At 40.3% G+C, this 22,241-nt stretch overlaps 1 protein-coding gene across 3 annotated transcripts in view; it reads right to left on the minus strand.

Moving 5' to 3' along the window:
- The window catches only part of FAT3 (FAT atypical cadherin 3), a 617,414-nt gene that overhangs the window by 244,987 nt on the left and 350,186 nt on the right, over positions 1-22,241 (minus strand). For all 3 annotated transcript variants that reach the window (XM_089656533.1, XM_089656524.1, XM_089656517.1), the window contains exons 4-6: positions 18,594-18,908; positions 15,833-16,043; positions 12,473-12,541 (exon numbers count right to left, since the gene is read on the minus strand). In XM_089656533.1, coding sequence (XP_089512659.1) covers positions 12,473-12,541; positions 15,833-16,043; positions 18,594-18,908 — 595 coding nt within the window. The remainder of the gene's footprint in view (positions 1-12,472; positions 12,542-15,832; positions 16,044-18,593; positions 18,909-22,241) is intronic.

Raw genomic sequence — 22,241 nt, forward strand, 5'->3', positions numbered from 1 at the left:
TTATTCACCGGGTATTTAGATTTCAGCCTTAAGGGTTTACCTAATTGGGTAAAACTCTTTTTTTTCAACAGATGGGACATTACAATTATAACCTTAATTCATAAAGCTTTTTCATTAGCTATAAAAATTATAATAATGCCTGCTGATTCTGATTCCAAGTGGAAGAGTTAGGGTGTATTCCAGGGGCGGACTGACAACTCATGGGGCCCCCGGGCAATAGGGGATCATGGGGCCCCTGTGTCCTTGCCCAAACTCAAAAAAGCCTATGAAAAAGGTACCAGGGGCATCTAATGGGGGCCCCTACTGACCCCGGGCCCTCAGGCAGTGCCCGAGTTTCCAAATGGTCAGACCGCCCCAGGTGTATTCACAGTAGCCATGCAACTTGGCTGGACAACAACAGTGTCCATGCGCCACAATGTTTACTTTATTTTTAACAAACTATATTGACCTTTCATTGGGTTCTATTGGCTGCCTTGCACACCGCCTGAACACCACCGCAATGCCTTGGTGTGAACCAGACACATAGAAGACAAAGCATTTTACCTTGCCTTGCATTGAGACTGTGTTGGAATAGCTGCCCAATGCAGTTCCACCACACCTGGTGTGAATGGGCACTAAAATAGTTATTTAATTCAAAAAATGTAATTAGTATTTATAATGCTAATATGATTTACACTGTAAGGATCTTCATATTGTAATTTTTATTCCTCGAATAGACTGCTTAATATATACTGCCTAACCTGCTGTCAGGAACCTGTGGTGGTGAGCCCTTGTAGACCACCAACTTGGGGTTTCCCAGGGTGGGAAGTCTAAGCCCTAGCCTGCTTCTTCACCAGAGCCCCTGATGGTGGTGATGGATTTGTAGTAAGCTAGCCAGGTCGTGGCCCCAGGTACTCCCAGCTGAGGATGCAGAGACCAATCACGTGAGGAGAGTGTAATCCAGGAGACAACAGGGAAGCCGATAAACAAGCCGAGGTCAGGAAAGGGTGGAAATCAAGCACAGTCCGTGAACAAGCTAGGGTCGGTACACAGGTATTCAGATACAGGATACAAGCGTAGCACCAGACAGGAGCTCAGAGAACTAAGAAGTTACTCAGGCAAAGTGGCCTAGACTGAGCATGTCTTATATAGGCAGGCAAACAAGGAGGCGGGCCAGGAAGTGATGGAAGGGAAGGAAATAAACCCCAGAGAACAGCAGATGATACCCATAGGTGAGCACAGACAAACCACACATGTGAAAGGGATCAGGAACAGCACTGCAGCAAGGAGGTAAGAATACACAAACAAGAAACTGCAGGCTAACTTGTGACACCTGCATAAAAAAGATGTGTATACTTACCTATATTTAGTACACTCTGGTCACACAATCCCCTGTGTTGGGGAGCGGTGGCTGCAGGGAAGAAAAGGGAGCGCTTGACAATGGCTGGGAATTCATCAGTACTCCCTCCTCTTCCCTGCAGTCGCCGCTCACTGACACAGGAGAGTTGCAGCTGCATATCACATGATTGGACTGAAGTGGACTAAAAATAGGTAAGAATTCTCCTCTTTTGTATGCAGGTTAGGCAGGATAGGTAGCAGGAGTAGGAAGGGAATCATTTTAGGCATAGTTAGTGTTAGGCTGGAATTCTACTTGAAGTCACTTTATTTGTAGTTTTAGTGTCAATTTAATAACTCGGTGTTTTAACCACGATTTTAAAGGCACAGTCCCCTGTTTGGACCATGTTTCATGTTACACCCATATTTAGTGGAATGGTAGCCTACACCATTGCATAAAACAAAAATGCCATTCATCCCCTACCAGAATAATTCTGTTTGTTCTTGAATGCTGTTGTTTTTTTTAAATTAGCCCAGCTCTGTGAGACTCTGCCCGCACATCCATGTCGATCGGTGAATTAAATTACTACAAGTCCCATCTGCCACTGGACTTAACAGAGTGCACCACCAGCAAGGTGGTGACATCACCGCAATTGTAGTCTAGTCAGCATTTCCTCCAGTACCATAAGTGAAGTTAGTACCTCCATACCAACATTTATTGCAAACATTCAGTAAATGCAATTTTTTTTATTCTATCAATATTAGTGCATTTTCTAAATTTTTAAGGTAGAATATGCCTTTAATGTCAGTTCTTTGGGACTCACAATCCTCTGAAAGATATAAAGAACAGCCCATGTCCCAGATGAGTCAGTATGTCATTGGAGTGCAGTTTTAAGAGTTTGGAACAGGGCTGTCTTATCACACTGCCCAGGAGCCCCAGGTTCATGGGGGGCCTCTACATCTCCCCCACCCACTTAGCAAGGAGAATCGCATGTAAACAGGAGCGGGTGATCAGTACGTGGGTGGGGGGAAATAATTAAAACCAATCGTTTGTGTGGCCCTCATTGCATCAGCTGAAAGTTGACATCTCCTCCTGCTGGCTTTCAGCTGCAGCAGGGAGAGTCACAAAAGAGCGGTTCCAGTAATTTACCCCACCCACCACACTGATCATCTCCTTCTGTCCACATGCTGAGCCTGCAAACAGGAACTGGGGAATGTGTTTTCTAGGTCTCTGTCTCAAAACAATGATGTTGAGACCACTGATATCTCCTCAAAGACTTCCAACAGCATCCTGAAGAAAAAGTAAAAAATTGTAAAAAAAAAAAAATTAAAAATAGTAAACAATCTGACTAAAAAGCCAACCCCAAAATGTAGCATAATTTAGCCATACCCACGGTTTGCCATGGCGCACTATGCGCGCCGCAGGTCACCATCTTTTTGGTAGGGCTCCAGTGAATTACTTTGCCCTGGGGCCCATGATGCTATTAAGATGTCACTGCATGGGAATGCTGGGGAGGTTACTCCCCTCAGGCTTTAGATTTAAATCACTAATGACCATACTATATTCACCAAATATCTCATTATTATTTTGAAACGCTATTAAATTTGGTGTGGGAAGTGACGCATCAGTGACTTCTAATTATGAAAGGATCAATCTTCCAAGAGGTTGGGGTAACTGCCATCATTGGTCTCCTTCTAAAAATGCTAGTTTTGTGGATGTTGTGTTGACCCCTTAGCTTTGATGCTTTCAGAGTCACCAACGTAGAACAAGTGAGCAGACCAAGATATCAGAGAGGAATCAGTGACTCAATATACTAAAACAAGGCAAATAACATTTTTAAAAGAAGAGCTCCACAATGGAAGTCTCCATGTAAAATTAATGGTAACTTAAGTTTTGTATGGTCAAACGTAAAAACTAGACAAGTAGTAATCGTACCAAGGTTGCTGGCACCATGTCTTGTCCAGACACCAAAGACATACAACATCTACACTTAATTTAGGCTATGCAGATTGGCCTTAGGCCCCGAATTTTTGTGAGACAGCCTTGATCACCAAGTAGTTTTCCTAAATATTTGTAGGTAAATTGCTGATCTGCATTACTAAGAATAAAGCTGTCCTCCACATCTGAGTAGCTGACTGGAGCACAAGTAATCACAACATCTCCTTCCAATTAATCTCAAAAATGTAATTTTCAAAGTTGCCATACATGCAAAGCAGCCAAAACTCGATGCCAGCCCATAACCGTCCTTGACATTTTATTTAGGTGGTAGGGATACCAAAGTACCCAGGAAAAGCAGATAGATTACAAGCTTTTTACATTTTACGCTAAGGAAGACATGGCGTCTTCCAATTAACGTTTTAATTGATTTGCCTGGGAAATGATGCAAAAAAAAAAAAAAAAATTGACTGTAAAAATCGTTTGAAGAATGGTGTTTCAAGAAAAAGCTTTAATTGAAAGCCTTGGGAGAGCCCAGTATTTTTCAAAGAGAATACTTTGTTCTGTTAATTAGAAGCGAAAAAGTAAAATAAGCATAAAAATTTCAATGGCGCAGGCAAAGATGAAAAGCGAGAGCTTAAAGTACAGAATGACGGGGAAAAACAAAATCACCTTTTAAGTTGTTTGGCTGCAGCAAAAACAAAATAAAAAGGTACCTTTGTGTTGGTGACAGCATTTTTGTACAATGGCAGTTTTAGAAAATATCAGCAAGTAGAAGCATAAAACTACAAAAAAAACTATTCTTTTTATTACATCAAATGTAAAGGGAATGCATATTATTTCTAGATTTACCCATTAGGTTCAGAAATAAACAACACAATGTGTAAAATCTTTTTTAGCCATCATTAAGATGACTTGCTACTATGCTGTGAACAGAGCTGAATGGCAGGATGTCAGATTAAAATATGCTCCCTCAATGGCAAAATAATGCATAAAGTGAAAAAGTAAAAAAATTAACCAAATTTGAGCTTATTCAATCCATTTCTGTTCACTATTCCCCTGATGTTTTTTCATTTTTTCACTTTATGCATTATTTTGCCAATGAAGGAGCATAGTTTAAGCCCAATTGTTTTTTTATTCACTAGACTGAGTTATAGTTCATAATCCACTTATTATTTGTTCACTTGTTGCATTTTTCCTATCATTCTACTCATTTCACTTGTTCTATATTTGGTTTTGGGGTAGCGCAGCACCATCCCCCTTATTTATAGGATATCAGATTAAATACATGCAAAAATAAGTCAAAGGTGGGACACTACTCATATTCATTATGGTTTTCAAGCTGAAGAAGCTGTCAACAGGTGCAGTACTCTAGTGCTGGGCTTTATTCATTAGAAATCCCAGCATGCACTCAGCAGCAGTAAATGTTTATTTGTAAATCAATGTTTTTTGTATTTAGTAAAATAAAACTAAACAAAACCCAGTTTAGTTTCTATTAAGGAAGTGTGTCCTTTCTAAGGCTACTTTCACACTGAGGAGTTTTTGAAATTTTTTGGCGTTAAAAAAAGCACCTGAAAACCGCAAGAAAAACGCTTTCCTATGTATGTGAATGTATATCTATGTATGTTTTCACACTGAGGCATTGTGCTTGCGGTGCGGTGTAAAAACGTCTGCTTGAAGCATCTTTGGGGCATGCTTGGTGAGTTAAAAAACATGCCCCAAAATCGCCTCTTCCCATTGAAATCAATGGAAAACACCTGTAAAATGTCTGAAAAGCAACTCTGAGAAGTATTTTTGGTGCAGTTTTTAAGTCATGTGTCCTTTAAAAACATTCAGAAAACGCGGTAAAAATGACTATGCGTTTTTGCTGTGTTTTTGCGTCGGATCAGTGTGAAAGTAGCCTAAAGCACACTTAGCCACAATAATGAATAATTAACTGGTAAGGGAAAATCTACTGTCTTTGTAAAACTATATACTGTAGCATATACGCTGTATACTACAAGAAATTAACATTTAGTGTTACTGTACTGTATCTAATTCACACCCATAAAGATTTTCCAGGACTGATAAATAATAAAGTGCTTCTAAAGGCTGGCCATTTGTTATCTAAAAGGCATTCTCTGCAATAGGTAGAAAAGGCCGCTGTATTGTATCGCCATTGTATGGGCAGCACAGTGGCTAAATGGTTAGCACTTCCACCTTGCCAGGGGCGGACTGACCATTTGGAAACTCAGGCACTGCCCGAGGGCCTGGGGTCAGTAGGGGGCCCCATGAGAAGCCCCTGGTACCTTTTTTAGAGGCTTTTTTGAGTTTGGGCAAGGACACAGGGGCCCCATGATCCCCTATTGCCTGGGGGCCCCATGAGTTGTCAGTCCGCCCCTGCGCCTGGCAATACTAGGGTTGTTGGTTCGAATCCCAACCACGACACCATCTGACCATCTGCCTGGAGTTTGCATATTCTCTCTGTGCCTGCGTGGGTTGCCTCCCTTACTCCAAAGACATGCTAGTAGGTTAATTGGAACCTGTCTACATTGGCCGTAGTACATGTATGTATGAATGTGGGTTAGCGACTTTAGATTGTACGCCCCTTGAGGGTTAGGGACTGATGTGAATGTACAATATAAATGTAAAGCACTGCATAAATTGACAGCACTATATAAGTGCCTGTAATAATAATAATATCACCCCCTCGCCCCCCTGTATACTTAGCTGAGCCCAATCTCAATCCACAGTACCTAGATAAACCTAATAATGTGGTGTAGCGCGGTCTTTGCTGTAAAAAATGTAATTGATACCACAATCCAGTGCCGCAAATCAGTGCTAAAAAACTAAACCATCACAGTGAGATTTATAAAACCAGAATAATATGACACAATGAGGCCAATTCACTAAGAGTTAAATAACGACTGAAAAAATGCAGTAAAACAATGCATGCGGTACATTTTTTGCAAATGTGCAATTCACTAAGAATTTTGCAATAAATAACTCTTGCGATAAAATATCGTTATTGCAGTAATTACCACATATTTTCACACGGTAATTTATCGCATGGTAGCCAGTTGTTAAGGAAGCATGGCTAACAAAGGATGGCTAATCAGCTGTCAGTGGGTGTCCTACTGACAGCTGAATGTAAACAAAACATGCCGGCAATTACAAAATGATGAGAAAAACAGTGTGGGGCTCCCCCCCCCCCCATCCATACCAGGCCCTTTGGGTCTGGGTATGGATTTAAGGAAAAACGCACACTAAATTAAAAGTTAAAAAGTGACCCTTAGGTCTGGGTCTGGTATGGATCGGGGGTGGACCCCACGCCATTTTTCTTTTAATTTTGGCATGGGGTTCTCCTTAATATCTATACTAGACCCCTAGGGGTTTGGAGGGGGGGTCCCCTGGCTGCATCTGAAAAAATACTGCATGTGATACCACCAGCAAAACTCTGGTTATAAATATGACATCTTTTTTAACTTTCTGTTGTTTGTTTTTTTTTGTGAATTGGACATTTTGTCACCACATGTGATAAATTATGTAAATGAGTCACATGACAGTGTTATCGCTTGCAGTAACCTTTAGAGAATTGACCCCAATAGTACTTATTATCATTGAGTCTCGCACAAAATACGCCAACACTTTAAATAAAACAAATGATAGGACAATAAAAATAAATGCATGATGATACACCAACATGAAGTCCTTAGAAGTGTAACTAGCTCGTGCCGTCAGATTTGGTGTTGAAAGTATCAATGTCCATTGTAAACAGTCCACATTCAAACAGACTTCATACTTTACATTGCTACTTTCAACACCAAATCTGAGGGCACGGACTATTCACACTTCTGTATGTTACACAGTTAGGTGGCAGCAGCAGTCAATATATACATTTACACTTTGTTTTGGCAGCGCATAATTTTATTTCACTTAAAATTCAATTTCAATCCAGTGATGTACCCATCTGCAGCGACTCTCTCCTCTCTAATCACGGAGGCAGCAGCAGAAACCATTGACTTCTGCTGCTATCAATCAAATCCTGTGAGCAGAAAATGGGTGGTGGAGTCATCAGTGGTGTACCCCAAGGTTCAGTGTTGGGACCCTTACTTTTTAATATATTTATAAACGATATAGGGTCTGGGATTAAAAATCCCATTTCAGTCTTTGCAGATGACACCAATTGTGCAGTGGAATAACGTCCTTACAGGATGTGTCCAATTTACAAGCTGAGTTCAATGCTCTGTGTAATTGGGCAACTATGTGGCAAATGAGGTTTAATGTTGATAAATGTAAGGTTCTGCACTTGGGGGCTAATAATATGCATGCATCATACATACTAGGGGGGGGGTACAACTGGGGGAATCAATGGCGGAGAAGGATCTGGGAGTTCTGGTAGATCACACGCTTAATAATGGCATGCAATGCCAAGCTGCGGTTTCTAAAGCGAGCAAAATCCTCTCTTGTATGAAAAGATGTATAGACTCCAGAGAGAGATATCATATTACCCCGGTACAAATCATTAGTAACACCTCATCTGGAATATGCAGTTCAGTTTTGGGCACCAATTCACAAAAAGAACATTGGGGAAGTGGAGAAAGTACAGAGAAGGGCAACCAAACTGATAAGAGGCATGGAAGAGCTCAGCTATGAGGAAAGATTAGAGGAACTGAATTTATTCTCTCTTGAGAAGAGGAGATTAAGGGGGGATATGATCAACATGTATAAATACATCAGTGGTTCATATAGTGAATTCGGTGTAGAGCTATTCACCCTGAGGTCATCACAGAGGACAAGGGGGCCCTCTTTATGCCTGGAGGAAAAGAAATGCAATCTCCAAACATGGAAAGGTTTTTGGCCAACTCAGTGGATTGCTTCAAAAAAGTCCTGGATTGTTTCTTAGATACACAGAATATAACTGGCTACTAACATTTATAGGTAAAGTTGATCCAGGGAATATCCAATTGCCTCTCGGGGGATCAGGAAGGAATATTTTTCCCAGCAGGAGAAAATTGGATCATTCTTTGCTGGGTTTTTTTGCCTTCCTCTGGATCAACAGTGGGTAAGGGATTATAACTTTTTTTTTCTGTGGTTGATCTGGGTGGACTTTTGTCTTTTTTCAGCCAAACTAACAATGTAACTATATTCAGAGCAATGCTGAAATTATCTGCAAGGAGGAGTGGAAGTGCGGCCTGGCCAGTCCAACCCCAATTGGGAAGGTACTCCAGAAGAGAGACGTAGTCCCTTCACTTTCCCTACAACTCCGGAACCTTTCCCTGAGTGCTGCCCCTAACAGGCAGGCAACCTGTCCTTACTCTAGCCACTTGCAAAATGCACCCCAATTCAGGGGGGCAAGAGTGGAACTATAGGCAAAATGTTTCATCTTTTTTTCATTTTGGATAGAGCAAGGGAGGGTTAACCCGTCAGATTTTTTTTTTTTTTTTTGCTATCTGTGTCCCATTTCAAAGATTCTTCTTGACTTCCTGTCCCATACTCCGCACAGGAAGTGAGAGGAAATCTCTGCAAATGAAGGGAAACCCATGGGGACCCCCTCCCCCAGGTCACCAGAACTAATGTCCCCATTGGAAGATTTCTCCTCTATTGATTTTCTGGGGACAATCCAAAATGTGAGATTTTCTTTACTTTCACTTTCAATGATAATGGTAAACAGGACAAACAGAGAGGGTGAATCTCCTTAACGGGGGCACAGACAGCATTAAAAACAGACAGGGGTTCTAATTCTCAAGAAGGCCACAGGGGTCACTAGGGGGCCAGTGTCTAATCAGACAGCTGCTCCCACATATCCCACAGGAAGTCATAGACGAGCTAAGCTCCCCATGACTTCTTTCCCCTGCTGTACTGCCACTTTGAATCAAGTGCCACCTACAGCAGGGAGTCCAAACTGCACCTGCTTACAAGCCTATCATCTGCCAGCACAAAACTGAGACAAAACTGTCAACAGGTTACAGCGATTTATTTTTAGACTTCAGTTCTACTTAGAAACCCACTTATTATTATGTGTTTATTACAGTTACTTACATAGTGCCGTCAATGTTATGCAGCATTTTACATATATTGTACATTCCCACCAGTCCCTAACCCTCAATGGGCGTACAATCTAAGGTCCCGAACTCACATTCATACATACACATACTAGGGACAATTTAGACAGGATCCAATTAACCTACCAGCATGTGAAAACCTGTGCAAGCACAGGAAGAACGTGCAAACTCCAGGCAGGTGGTGCCATGCTTGGGATATGAACTAACGACCCTCGTACTGCTAGGCAAAAGTGCTAACCACTTAACCACTGTGCTGACCTACTTAGAGTAGAAAAGACTTCATGAAGTATCACTGTGATAGCAAGTAAGGGAAGAATTTTCCAAAGGGGACAGCAATAAAAAATGATAAACCTTCCCTATGCCATCCGATACTTTTCACTTTGAGCTTTTGCTACAAGTGTCTCTGTTCATGCAGGGGTCTCTATATCTGTAGTTCTAGATTGGTCCTCTTTGTTGCACCATGTAGGATTTTATTAGATATTTCAGAAAATACATGGAGTTCAGTTTTAATAAACACATGGACAAAGAAAGCAAAGACAAAAGCTACAAAACAAGAAATGCATTTGGCAGAATTTGCATTGTGCAGTTGCAGGGGGTTTCAGATGGAGTCTCAGAATTCTGTAACATGCAACCGTTTCCACTATCTCAGCAAGTAGTATAGTCTAAAAGGAGCCCCTTATATAGAGCAGACAGCTTGCTGCCTTCAGTAGTACATAATAATTATGTCATGTGATTGGTGACAAATGGGCAGGGCCTGTGCAAATGAACACCATTGTTTAAACATGCCTAACAGCTTGTGTCAATGGCTTGTATCCATGGCATCAGTTTGACATTGGTTTAAGATGCTTCAGAGATCATTAGGAATTCATTGATAGGTACATTTGACCTGATTTTGACCTGCATTTGACCAACCTCAAGTGGTTTTTCCAGTTCCATAGACTTGACACAGGCCCTAAGGCAGTCTGTCCTCACATCTTATGAGAGTCTGAAGAATCCAATAAATATAAAGAGAACCAGATACAAATGTACATTTGCAATACTTTAAGTTTCAACTCTTGTATTCACATAAAAGAGCATCCTTGCCTCTCAGGTGTGGCTTTCTGACCTTTAGTTTTAGTTATTTAGTTATGTTCTCTCCTTCTCAGAACAGTAAATGGGCCCACTGTCTGGTTGTAAGGCTCCCAATAAGGCTGCTGACTTGGTTCATTGATGAACACAACCTTCAACAAAGGCACTGTAATGGTTAAATAAAGGACATTCAGGGCTTTTGTTTAATCTGACACTTTTACTCTCTCTCAATAGAACCCAAAAAGTGTCAGTTTTCCTCTCACTGAGTTGAGATAGGGCAGCTTCTGTGGGGGCTTACACATTTATTTTTAGGAAAAGAGCAAACAAGTGAAAACTAGGCCAAACAACTCTCCCTGGGAGCAAAAGCATCATTGTACCAATTTAAGAGTAGCGATTTGGATTTTTACAAATGTTCATTTCTGACTGGTCCTCTTTAAGAAGGAACTCTACTAATTCTTCTTATTCTTGAGTAAAGATCCATTCCCTGCTAACCTTTACTACTTTCCATGACTCAAAGAGAAAATCCACTCACCACCAGTAAACCCATTTCAGCTACTGTTTTCCTGAATGACCAGCTTCCTGGATCATTTTCGAATGTGGATTGTCCGTATAATTCTTTGAAAAGTCCACTGAAGGGCAAATTATTTATTTATTTATTTCAGTTACTTATATAGTGTCGTCAATTTACGCAGCACTCTACATATTGCACATTCACATCAGTCCCTATCCCTTAAAGGGTGTACACTCTAAGGTCCCTAACTTACATTCATACATACACATACTAGGTCCAATTTAGACTTGGCCCTGAACCCCCTCTCCTCATTGGCTGGCTGGCTGTGATTGACAGCAGCAGGAGCTATGGGCTCCCGCTTGCTGTCTCAGCCAATGAGGCAGAGACCCAGGACAGTCAAGGCTGTCATGCACATCGCTGGATATCTTTGGGGCTCACGTAAGTATTGAGGGGGCTGAGGGCACTGCTGTACACAGAAGGTTTTTTACCTTCATGCATAGAACGCATGAAGGTAAAAAACATTGAGCCTTTACAACTGCTTTAAGACAGTCGAATTGAGTGTGGAACTCTCAACTTGGTGACAACACAGACCCATCAGGGGGATCCTATGCCTCACTCTGGAATTAGAATATTTTCTTTCCTGTGTTCTGCACTAAAGCAAATCTCTGTTTAAAGCAGACCTCAAGCCAACTTTTTTTGGTAGGTTTTTTTTTCGTTTTGGACAGAGTAAAGAGAAACTAGAACATTTGTAAGTGTTTTTTTTTTCACTTATGTCCCGATTGTGGAGATGTTTAAGGGGAACCTTTCACTAGGACAGGAATTGAGAGGAAGTCTCTCCAACAGGGGCACAGAGAGGGATAGAATCTTGATAGGGGTTCAGTTATACCATTTGTCTTTCAGAGGCAGGACTTCACATTTACAGGAAATTATGGGAAACTGTGTCAATGAGGCCAAACATAGTAGTACATTGGGGAATGGTTGGGACTTCTAACACTGTTTTTTTAGGAAGTGTTCTGTACTCTTGAAATCTGTTCTCCTCTTTTTTTGTTCTGGTGGCAGAAAAGAGGGGGAAAACTCTCACCAATGTGGACACCAACAGCAATAAAAACGTGGCACATATTTTTACTCTACCCACTCCACCTCTAAAAAAGAGCAATAGTAAAAAAAAAAAAGTACAGCATCCACCTTACTGTGAATAGACCTGGACTTTCTGATTGGGACTTCTGAGTCTTGAATGAAAGACCCCACCATCGGGAGTGCAAATACCTTCATGAACTCCCCCAAAAGCACACCCCTGACCTTAAACCAGCACAAACTATTTCATACTGCAAGCTGGAGCTGGGTAAAGCTTATTACACTTGGCAGCACTGCACAGCAGATTTTTTTTTTCCTTTTTTAGTCAAACGTTTCCTTTAGGCCACTAACTAGGTACAAATGTTTGATACATGCAATTTGGAAGAAGAAAATAAAACACATTAGGGTTAACATCTTGTTAATTTACCCCTGAAATAATTTTAGAAAAAAATAAAGGGGAAAAAAAAAATACAAATCAGGATAAAGTAGCAGTGACGCGACATGTGTATTTTACACCAGTAATACCTTCTGAAGTGCAGTTCTGCCCGCAAGCTGTCTGCAGAATATAGAACATCTCCCGGGCAAGCTTGCCACCTTGCAGTAGGGCAGTCAGCAGAAAAGAGACAGAAGAAGCAGACGCAGAGAGAAGAGAGAGAGGTAAGTCAAACAAGATTTAGAGTCATTAGTGCACTGAATGAGACAACATGGAAAAGAAAGATGAAACAGAACAAAAAGATTTGGGATATTAGCAGAAGCATAGCAAACAAAATATATGATATTTCAGAGGATGCTTAACAAGTTAGTAAACCTCAAAGTTATACATTGTTACAAACATAAATGGCTAATATTGTATTAATTAGCATTAGACATTTTAACAGGCAGAACACAACCGGGTACTACTGTGAAATACCTATGGAGAGTGATTTTCTGCTTTCAATATTAAAAAGAATGGGTCAGCTTTGAGTCTAATGAGTAATAAAAGCATGTTGTACTATAACTTTTTTTTTTTTTATTGAGAGATTCTTTTTTTTCTATATTCTTTTACTGTCTTAACCTGAAGCAGCTCTGTCATGTTGTCAGTTTAACATAGATCTAAACTCAATCATATCTGCTGATTTCAATAAAATAATACCTGTGATCCTGCCATGAAGTCCCTTGCTCAGGAACTTGATGTTAAGGAGTGACTATTGTCTTCCAACTTTGCTCCTATGTTGTTCCCCTGTTGGAGACAACAAGTGGCTGTCCTGTCGCACATTGCGCAGGCATTGCACAGAAGTTGGTGTAAAACGGCCTTTTTCAACTAGAGTTACTCCATAGGGTGCTAGGGATTCCTTGAGCAATGGTGGAATGATCTCTCACCTGCATAGTTCTGGCGCCAATGTTATTTGATAGATCCAGTGGAACCTCTCATGTCATATCTCACACCACTAAAACCAGTGACCTTTATAGATGTCTGCAAGGGGGCATTCTTGTTATTGGCTACCAATGTAAATGGGTGCCAAAGTGACCTCCAATGTAAGATGGCATATCTCCACTGACCACTATGTAAGGGAGCTACTGACTACTTGTCTAAAGGCATCCATTTTCACTGATGTACAATCTGCACCATCTGTGTTTCTTTTAAAATAATTTTGTCACATAGGACAGGGAAGTGTTAAATATGACCTGTCCCCAGCGTCAAATATGCTAGGCATGCCACATACTTTACTTTTGTATTTATTATCATGTCAACAACTTACTGATCCCAATATTGTTCCATAGGCTGTAGACATAATAATTCTTTGCAGGAGTTCCCCGAGACTTGAAAATGATTTCAAGACTTCTTCCATTGTAAAAAAAAGTTGAGAAAGGCTGGTCTAGAAGAATCATGTGCAGTCAACACTGGAGAGTGTGCAAGTAGACAGGAAGTGTGGGCTTACATTCAATCAATATGGAAGAAACCAAAACTGACAACCAATAGAGGACTGACTATCACAGTAGAGTCTCCTTCTTATTAAAAAAAAAACAATAACTAAAGGAAATGTACCAGTAAAATGGAAATAATCTAATTAGCACAGTAATTTCATATTACTGCACAAACCAAGCTGCGGTTGGTTCTCCGTAAAACACTGTTCTATCAAAAGCAGATGTTTTTGTTTTGGGTGATGTTATGCAGAGCTTGACACCCAGCCCTGATCCTTATAGCTCTCTTTGACCTCGACAGAAACACTTTTAAGGTGAGCTTCCTGTGTCACTGGCCTAAGTACTCTTACTATTTAATGCTGTGATTTTATCCACTAAAGGACAATTGTCAATGCTAAAGAATGCATTTTGATAACAGTCACCCGCTAGAGGACAGTTAAATATATGAGGAATTCATGCTGGCCAGTGACAAATGAAGCTCTTTGGAAAGGATAATTAGTCATTGTTGTCATCAGGTAGGTACTTTCCAGCTGGGGTCACTGACAGCCATAAAAATCTGTCAGCAATGCAGCCCTGCCATACACCACCAGAAATGGATATGGTGGCATCAACACCCTGTTGCTAGTATGTGGCTCTCTTTTACTGAACTGGGTCAGAAAATCAAAAAGGCTTTGACTGTGACAGGTTTGTCTGTAGTTAGGTAAGAAGTAACACATCTTTTTTGTAGGCTAACTCAACTTAAGTGATAAGGAAAGAAGGACACCACTTAGCCTACCTTATGCTCATTAAAGTGTATGGCCTCAGGTAAACTGTGCTCCAACATCCACTCCCTCTGGCGTGTTTCTCCCTGCCCACTGGGGCTTAGTCATAGAGGTCCCTGAGGCCATACACTTTAATAAGCATGAGGTAGGTTAAACAACATCCTTATTTCCTTATGCCGACACTTCTGGATTGATGACACTGAATGTCTGCTTCCTTACTTAGAGTACTGGTAGGGACTCACAGACATCCTCAGCTTAAGTGATATTTCAGATTGCATGTCTGTTAACAAGTTGTATTCATATAATCGATGGCAATTCTAATGGCAAGATATCCCCAACAGTCTTTACGATTTTAGGTAACTGTCACAGGCACTACAAAGGCACATGACAAAAGTATACTCCCTCAATATTTATTTTTATATTGGCAATCCAGTGGGGGTCCATTGGAGAGTCCAACTACAAGAACAAAACATCATCTTTAGGGCCTTAAAGTGACACTAAACTTGTTTTTTTTTTAATCTATTCAATTACGTATTCTTGACCTTATATTGTTCTCTGGCTCCTTCAAATCTCCAAATTCTGTTCTGACTTCCTTTTACAAGGTGGCTACATACCTTCTTCATTTTCTCATTGTATGTAGGGATGTAGCCACCCTCTCTTGCTTGCTCCCAAGATGGACTAAGGACTAGGGACTATGGGGTTTGAAGTGTGCATAGAGCAGTGTACATGACCGTATTTAATGTGCATTGGTTGTTCCAAAAAAACAGAAGTGAGAAGGGAGAAGTAGAGGTTCAGAAGTTCACAAGGAATCAGAAAAACACAGTAAGAAACAATTTCATGAAAAATAAATTACAGGGCCATTAAGTAGTAGGATATGTATGGATTACTTTTGGTGATTATTTAGTATCACCCTAAGGGATTGTGCAAAGATGCAAACTACCATGGATAAAGCTGCCACTTGAGTTGTAATGTGGTTTAACCCCCTGGTTCCATGTGCAACCAAAATATCAATCCTAGGTAGATACTGACTTTTGGATTCAAGACCAGTTCCTGCTTTTTTATCTCTCTTAAGCTGCTACAAGTATGTAACTGGTTAGTGAGTACACAAATACGTGAAAGAACTTTGAAATGACAATAAGAAATATGAAGAGATATGTTCAAGCTGACACCAATTACTTAAACCAAAAAAACAAAACTACCAGGTCCTAAGTGATCATCTTACCTTCAACATCAAACCACAAAGGTATATTTGAGGGCTGCACTGTGACCACTCCCACAATTTCTGTCACTTTGTCACTTTCCATGATGGTGAAATTGTAAAATGGTTCGTCAAAGGTGAGAGGGGTCTGTGAAGGAGGGGGTTTCTTAATCCATTCAATATGCAAACGAGCAGTAGAAGACTTTTGTGGGCGGCCATTATCTACAGCTTTTATCTGCAAGAAACACATGTGCAATATTTTTAACATGTACACGTATTTGTTTATTTCATACACCTCTATTGTGCCTGCATAGTAAATGGAAAAGTCAGTCTGCACAGTTTCACTGTTTATTAATAGTTTAAACAAGATTTTATTGCGAAAAACTTGTCTAGTTCACCAACTGCCCACACCAACCAACAGGATGCATTCAATGTATGGCCAAGAATTTTCCACCCTGTTCAGTCAATTTTTTAATTGACTTTTGTCAAGCTGGGCAGTGCAGGAGGGCCACCTACTGCTCAAGCTTTGTCCAGTTGAGGAGAAACCGGACAAAATTCCAGCCACATATTGCTATCTTAAGCCAGTCACACATAATTCAAATCTCAGACGGTTCAGCTGGGACTGGACAAGATTCGATCCATTTATGGGCAGACTGATTGTACACAAGTTGATCCATCTATCATACTTAGGTACAAAGAGCATGGCAGATATTTAGTATGCAATTATTGCCAGCGGCTGTAACCGCTAACAGTAATCACTGTTTTCTCCCAGCAGGGCCGGCTCCCCATGCCTCCCTGCTGGGAGAAAACAGTAGCTCCACGGGAGGGTTTCCCTCATCAACACTGACTGTGTTGATGGTGGAATGGAGCAATTTTCTATCCTGCAACTCATGGTCAAAAGGAAAGAAAATCTCATCTTCTATGGCCTGCCTTAAACTGATCCTCAATAGATAGCTTGAACATATTCCTCTTTCCAGCTGAATTTGACAAAATTGTGTATAAAATGTTAAAGGTTTTTAGTACAAATACACAAAATCTAAAGAACACAAATCTTGTATTCTCTCATCAGCAGGGAAGTTGACTGCACAATCTGATTTATACATCAATATTCTTCCTAGAAGCTAAATTCCGACAAATCAAGTATATAAAAGAGGAATGTCAAACAACAACAAAGAAAAATTCCCAGCTCAACTTACCAGCCATCAGCAAAACAACAAAGCCGAATTGTCCTGTGTAACAGTTCACCCTAAAACCAGGGGTTTAGTTTGAACACATTTGCAAATACATATATAAGCTGCACAGGCCATGCCACAGCACCTCAGTATTCTGCAGTTCCTAACTCTATTTAGAGTTTCCATAGTAGCAACACATATATAATAATGGATAGGTTGAGGGCAGGTATGCCTGGAGGGAGCCCATCCTCCTTAAAGGTACAGGGGTGCACTGGACACCCAGCAAATAGCAAAATGGCAGGGAAAGTGTCCAGTGTGCCCCCTCACCAGTATATCAACAACACAAACAAACCCCAAGTGCCCCAACTGGCTTTTGCAGCAAGGAGCATATATAAAAGAGGAATACTGTGTTAAAAAAATATTAGTAGCAGCAGTCGTAGTAGTATGTGTTTCCAATACATCACCATAATACTCCATACACCATACACCATAATGAGCACACAGTCTCTACAATGTAAAACAACAATACCAAACAGAAATTGGACCACATGGTAGAAATCAATAGGTAAAACGTAACATGTAAAAAAATGTATAATCTATATCAATCAAATCAATCGAAAAAAAATAACTGGTAATCTATAGTCATTTTAAATTAAGCACATCACAAGCCTGGAGCTAACACGCATTTTAGTGCCTCGAATGTTAGACCTTTTTTTTGGGGTATATTTGACGTGCTGATTCCAAAAATGGCACCGATTTTTCCCTATCAGCATAAATGCCATATACCATTCTTCAAAAATCAGGATATTTACATGTAGTGTTTTATTTAATCTCCTTGTAGCATGAAAGAAACACATAAAAAAGTAGCCATAACCTCTATCCTGTATGCAAAAACACAAACTTGGTAACAGAAGAACAAGTTTCAAAAACTAACAAAAAAATTATATAAATAGATATAGATATGAATAGATATTGACCTTATCTAAGAAACTAGAGCTGATACAGTCTAGCCAACAACATTTTCTGAATCAGTGCCCCCAATAATCCAAAGAACAGGACTAAAAAGCAGAGTTAGTCAGCAATCTGTTTTTTTGTTACATTTGTTATTTTAAGTTAAGTAAATGGTACCAGTTGCAAAGTTATATAAAAATTTTACCTTCATATTATTTTTATTTAAGTTTCAATACATTTTTCAAGACACACTTTCCCATGATTCCAACCTATACCTTTAAATATTCCCACAGAAGCCATTCTATTAAGAAGCGAGCCATCTATTATTTAATAAATAATGGCGATAATGTGTGGACGGAACGCTGAGACTTTAAATTAAACTCGACGGTTCCAATGAATTTTAAAAGATCTATTTCTGGTTCTTCGCCGTCTAAGCTGTTGAGCGTGGTGTTCGGCAGATCTGTTTTGAATTAAAGACAAATGTATCATTTATGCCAGCACGCTGTTCTAGCCTTTCGGGTTCCCGGGGGAATTGGCCGCTTGCACTTGCAAATTTAAAATACAAGTAGGTAGTGAAGTGTTTTGATTTTGCATTAGCCTTGTAAATAACCTCTTTGGCTCACTGTTAAACAACGTGAAATGAATGGATAATGAATTCTTACTGTTAGGATGTCGTAACTCCCTGCTGAAAACTGCTTTCTTGAAGACACCATGCCTGTTTTAGGGTCAATAAAAAACTTTCCATCCTCATTCCCATCTACAATGCTGTAGGAAATCTCTGCATTTGGGCCCTCATCTTTGTCGAATGCAAAGGCTCTGTAAATGGGTTCACCCCGTTTTTTCCGATCTCTCTCGGGAAGCTTGATTTGATAGACTTTCTCTGGAAACTGAGGCTTGTTATCATTTTCATCGAGAACTTGAACAATGACCCAGACTGTAGACTGCTTGGGTGAAGGACCTCCATCACTGACGGTCACCTTAGGAAAAACAAAACTTCTAATTAGATGACGTTATATTTAAATATTATAAAACAATGATTTCACAGTAAAACCTCAGACAAATGCAAAAACATTAATCTAGTTATATATTCACTAAATAGTTCAACGTGGATTTACTTATAGCTAGTATATTTACCTTAATTATGTTTCATTGTTTTTTTTAATTGCCTGACCCAAAATGTATATTTTAGTTTTTGTAGAGGTTAGTGAGTTAATCCACCTAACAATTTCTTGTATAACTCAGCCACGCTATTGGTGAGATATTGGCTCTTGAGATCCTTGGTCTGCACACATGCTGTGCCCTTTGTGAAGGTACCCCACTCTCCTTGCTGGATTCTTTATTTAGTTAATATTGTGAAGAAAGCAATAGGGCTGGAACATGTAAAGAATGGAACACCAAACTCCTGGGGGGATAGGAACAGCACTTGTAGTGGAGGCAGGGGGTTCTTGGTGTTGGCATATAAATTAAAGGGTATGCTAGATTGGCACAGAGAAAGAATCAGTAAGCAAAGCAAGTCCAACTCTGATTTGTGCTTTGCAGAAGAGCAGAGAATAGGAATGACATGATCAGTATGCTGCTGATCTTTAGTGTCCAATTAGCAGTCCAAAGGCAGGTACTGCTTATCTGCAAGAGATGACCTCGCTGACTGATTAAACAGAATTACAAATATTTTGGCAGCAACACATATATGTATTTAAACTGTATATTTTGCTGTTTTCAAGGGCATAGCTTTAAGGCGACTTTCATTTTTACAATGTCACTTTAATTGGCAGTTAAATCGTGCAGGCACCATACCTGCAATGGCTTTCAGACCCCATCCTTTCACCCAAATTCTTCATTGGGCAAAGCTCTGGGACTCCCTACGGCCTTCCACACACTCCTATTGGATCATTACTATGATGAGCTGCCTTGCAACAATTACCTAGTTGATTCCAGATCCCAGTTGGGAAAATTAAAATATATATGGGTACAATGAATAAGCCAAGGCCAACTGATTTCCCTAGTCTCTGCTAAAATACACATAAAAACCAGCCAGCCTAAACAGGTTTATTTACTGGTAACACCTTGTCGCTCATCCTGCTTTTAAATCGATGTCAGGAAGCCATTAGAACTAATTTTCTTGGCATCCCTTTAATGAGTCGAAAAATCTAAGTGCAGAAAAAGAAAGACTTTCACTCTGCAACATTACGTCTGATTACTTTGTCTCCGTATTCACCAACGACTGCCAATTATTTGTTATATTTAGAAGCTAGAAGATAATACAACTAAATGCAATTAGCTGATCGCTGATTAGCTTGAGAGTGCAAGAAAAGGTAACAGAGAAGGGTAATCTGGTCATAAAATAGGATAAAGAGTTGTACAAAGGAAAAGATTTGTTCTTCCAGTACACAGCAGGCTTCCTATATATGAGCAATCGAATTCCCCAGTTGGGGAATCTGCCCAACACAGTGGCTAAATGGTTAGCACTTCCGCCTGGCAGTACTAGGGCCGTTGGTTCATACCCCAACCACGGCACCACCTGCCTGGAGTTTGCATGTTCTCCCTGTGCCTGCGTGGGTTTCCTCCGGGTACTCCAGTTTCCTCCCACACTCCAAAGACATTCAGTTAGGTTAATTGGATCCTGTCTAAATTGTCCCTAGTATGTATGAATGTAAGTTAGGGACCTTAGATTGTACGCCACTTGAGGGTTAGGGACGGATGTGAATGTACAATATATATGTAAAGTGCTGCGTAAATTGATGGTGCTGTATAAGTACCTGAAATAAATAAATAAACCTAGAGTTAGACTTTAAAGGATCTTTCCTTCAAAAATTTATATTTCAGTTTTTGTAGACGCTAGTGAGTTAAACCACCTGATAATTTCTTATATATCTCAGGCACTCTATTGGTGAAATATCTTCTCTTGAGTTCCCTGGTTTGCACACCTGCTTTGCTCATTATGAAAGTATCCCACTCTCTTTGTTGGATTCGTTATCTAGTACACATTGTAAAGAATGCAATAGAAGCAGGTGGAACATGTAAAGAATTGAACACCCAATTCCTGGGGGGACAGGAACAGCACTGGGAATGGAGGTAGGGGGTTCTTGGTGTTCCATTAAATCATAGCCATTAAAGTGTATCAATAGTCTTTTTTAAGGCTTTGGAGCCCTGTGCTCCATGTAAGAGATTTCCCCTAAAAAGTGTTCTTGTGACAACATTCTATCAGACAGAAAGAAAGTGTAGCATTCCCTTAAACTTAAAAAAAAAACAAAAAAAAAAACTTCTGTTTTGCTGTTGGGCAGTTTTCTTCACTCCATGACTGGTAAAAGGAGTAGGAGAAAATCTATCAAAGGAAGCCTCAGACAGCAATAAAATGTAAAATACTGTCTAACAGGTTACATGGCTCTTCCAGGGCACATAACCTAAGTACTAGTTGATCTTCACCAGAGATTCTGATGGTGGAGATGGGCTGGAAACACAAGTGGATTCTGAAACTCTTCACTGCAACTGGCCTCACCAGGGTAGCAGCATGTACAGCAGAGCTACGGTGCAGAGACCAGATACGAAGAGCTCAGTTGGGATCAAACAAAGGTCTTAGTGGGTGGTGGGCTGGCAGTATAAAGACAGTCCAAGTCAGAAAAGAGTAGACAGTAAACAAGGCTGAAGAGAGTAGTAAAGTTCAGGCAGGGGTCTTGGCGGGTGGCAAGCAGAGGGTAGTCTGACAGTCTGAGTCGGCAATGAAGAAGGAAGAAAACAAGTCATACGAATAGTCAAGCAATCTGGGTCAGGAACAAAAGAGAACATGCTTCAGTATTACAGGTCTTGCTTAGGAGTAGTTGGTTTGAAGGCACAATACCAGCCTATTCAAAGATTTGTGCTCAAATATAATCCAGGCCACTTCCAGTATCATTAACTGTGCTAAATGCACACTGAAAATCCATGACTCACCTGTGAGTAAAGTTACAAGGAAAACCTGGGCCATAGCAGAGAGAGTTGGAACAAGGATGGAAACAAGCAATGCCTTGGCAGAGTTGGACAGAAGTTTAAAACCTACATGGGGTTCTGAGTCTTCCCCAGTCTAAAAAAAGTTTGGCTAGGCTATAGATACACTACAGGAACTAGTAAGAGGCTGATACCAGGTACTTACACTGGTTGCATTTAAATATATACATTTAATGATGTATTCATGATTACAAAGCTGCATTCATTTACATATTTTACATCTGCCAACAGATCCTAGATGGCAGATGGCTGTGTGCAATCTGGGTGTCCAATGAATGTGTGTTCAAGTATGTGGTGTATAGATGGGATAGCACTCAAGGACTAGGTTT

This window comes from Staurois parvus, unplaced genomic scaffold (assembly GCF_062004578.1).
Source record: "Staurois parvus isolate SC_StPar_1 unplaced genomic scaffold, SC_StPar_1.0 ptg000027l, whole genome shotgun sequence".
Classification (NCBI taxonomy): Eukaryota; Metazoa; Chordata; class Amphibia; order Anura; family Ranidae; genus Staurois; species Staurois parvus.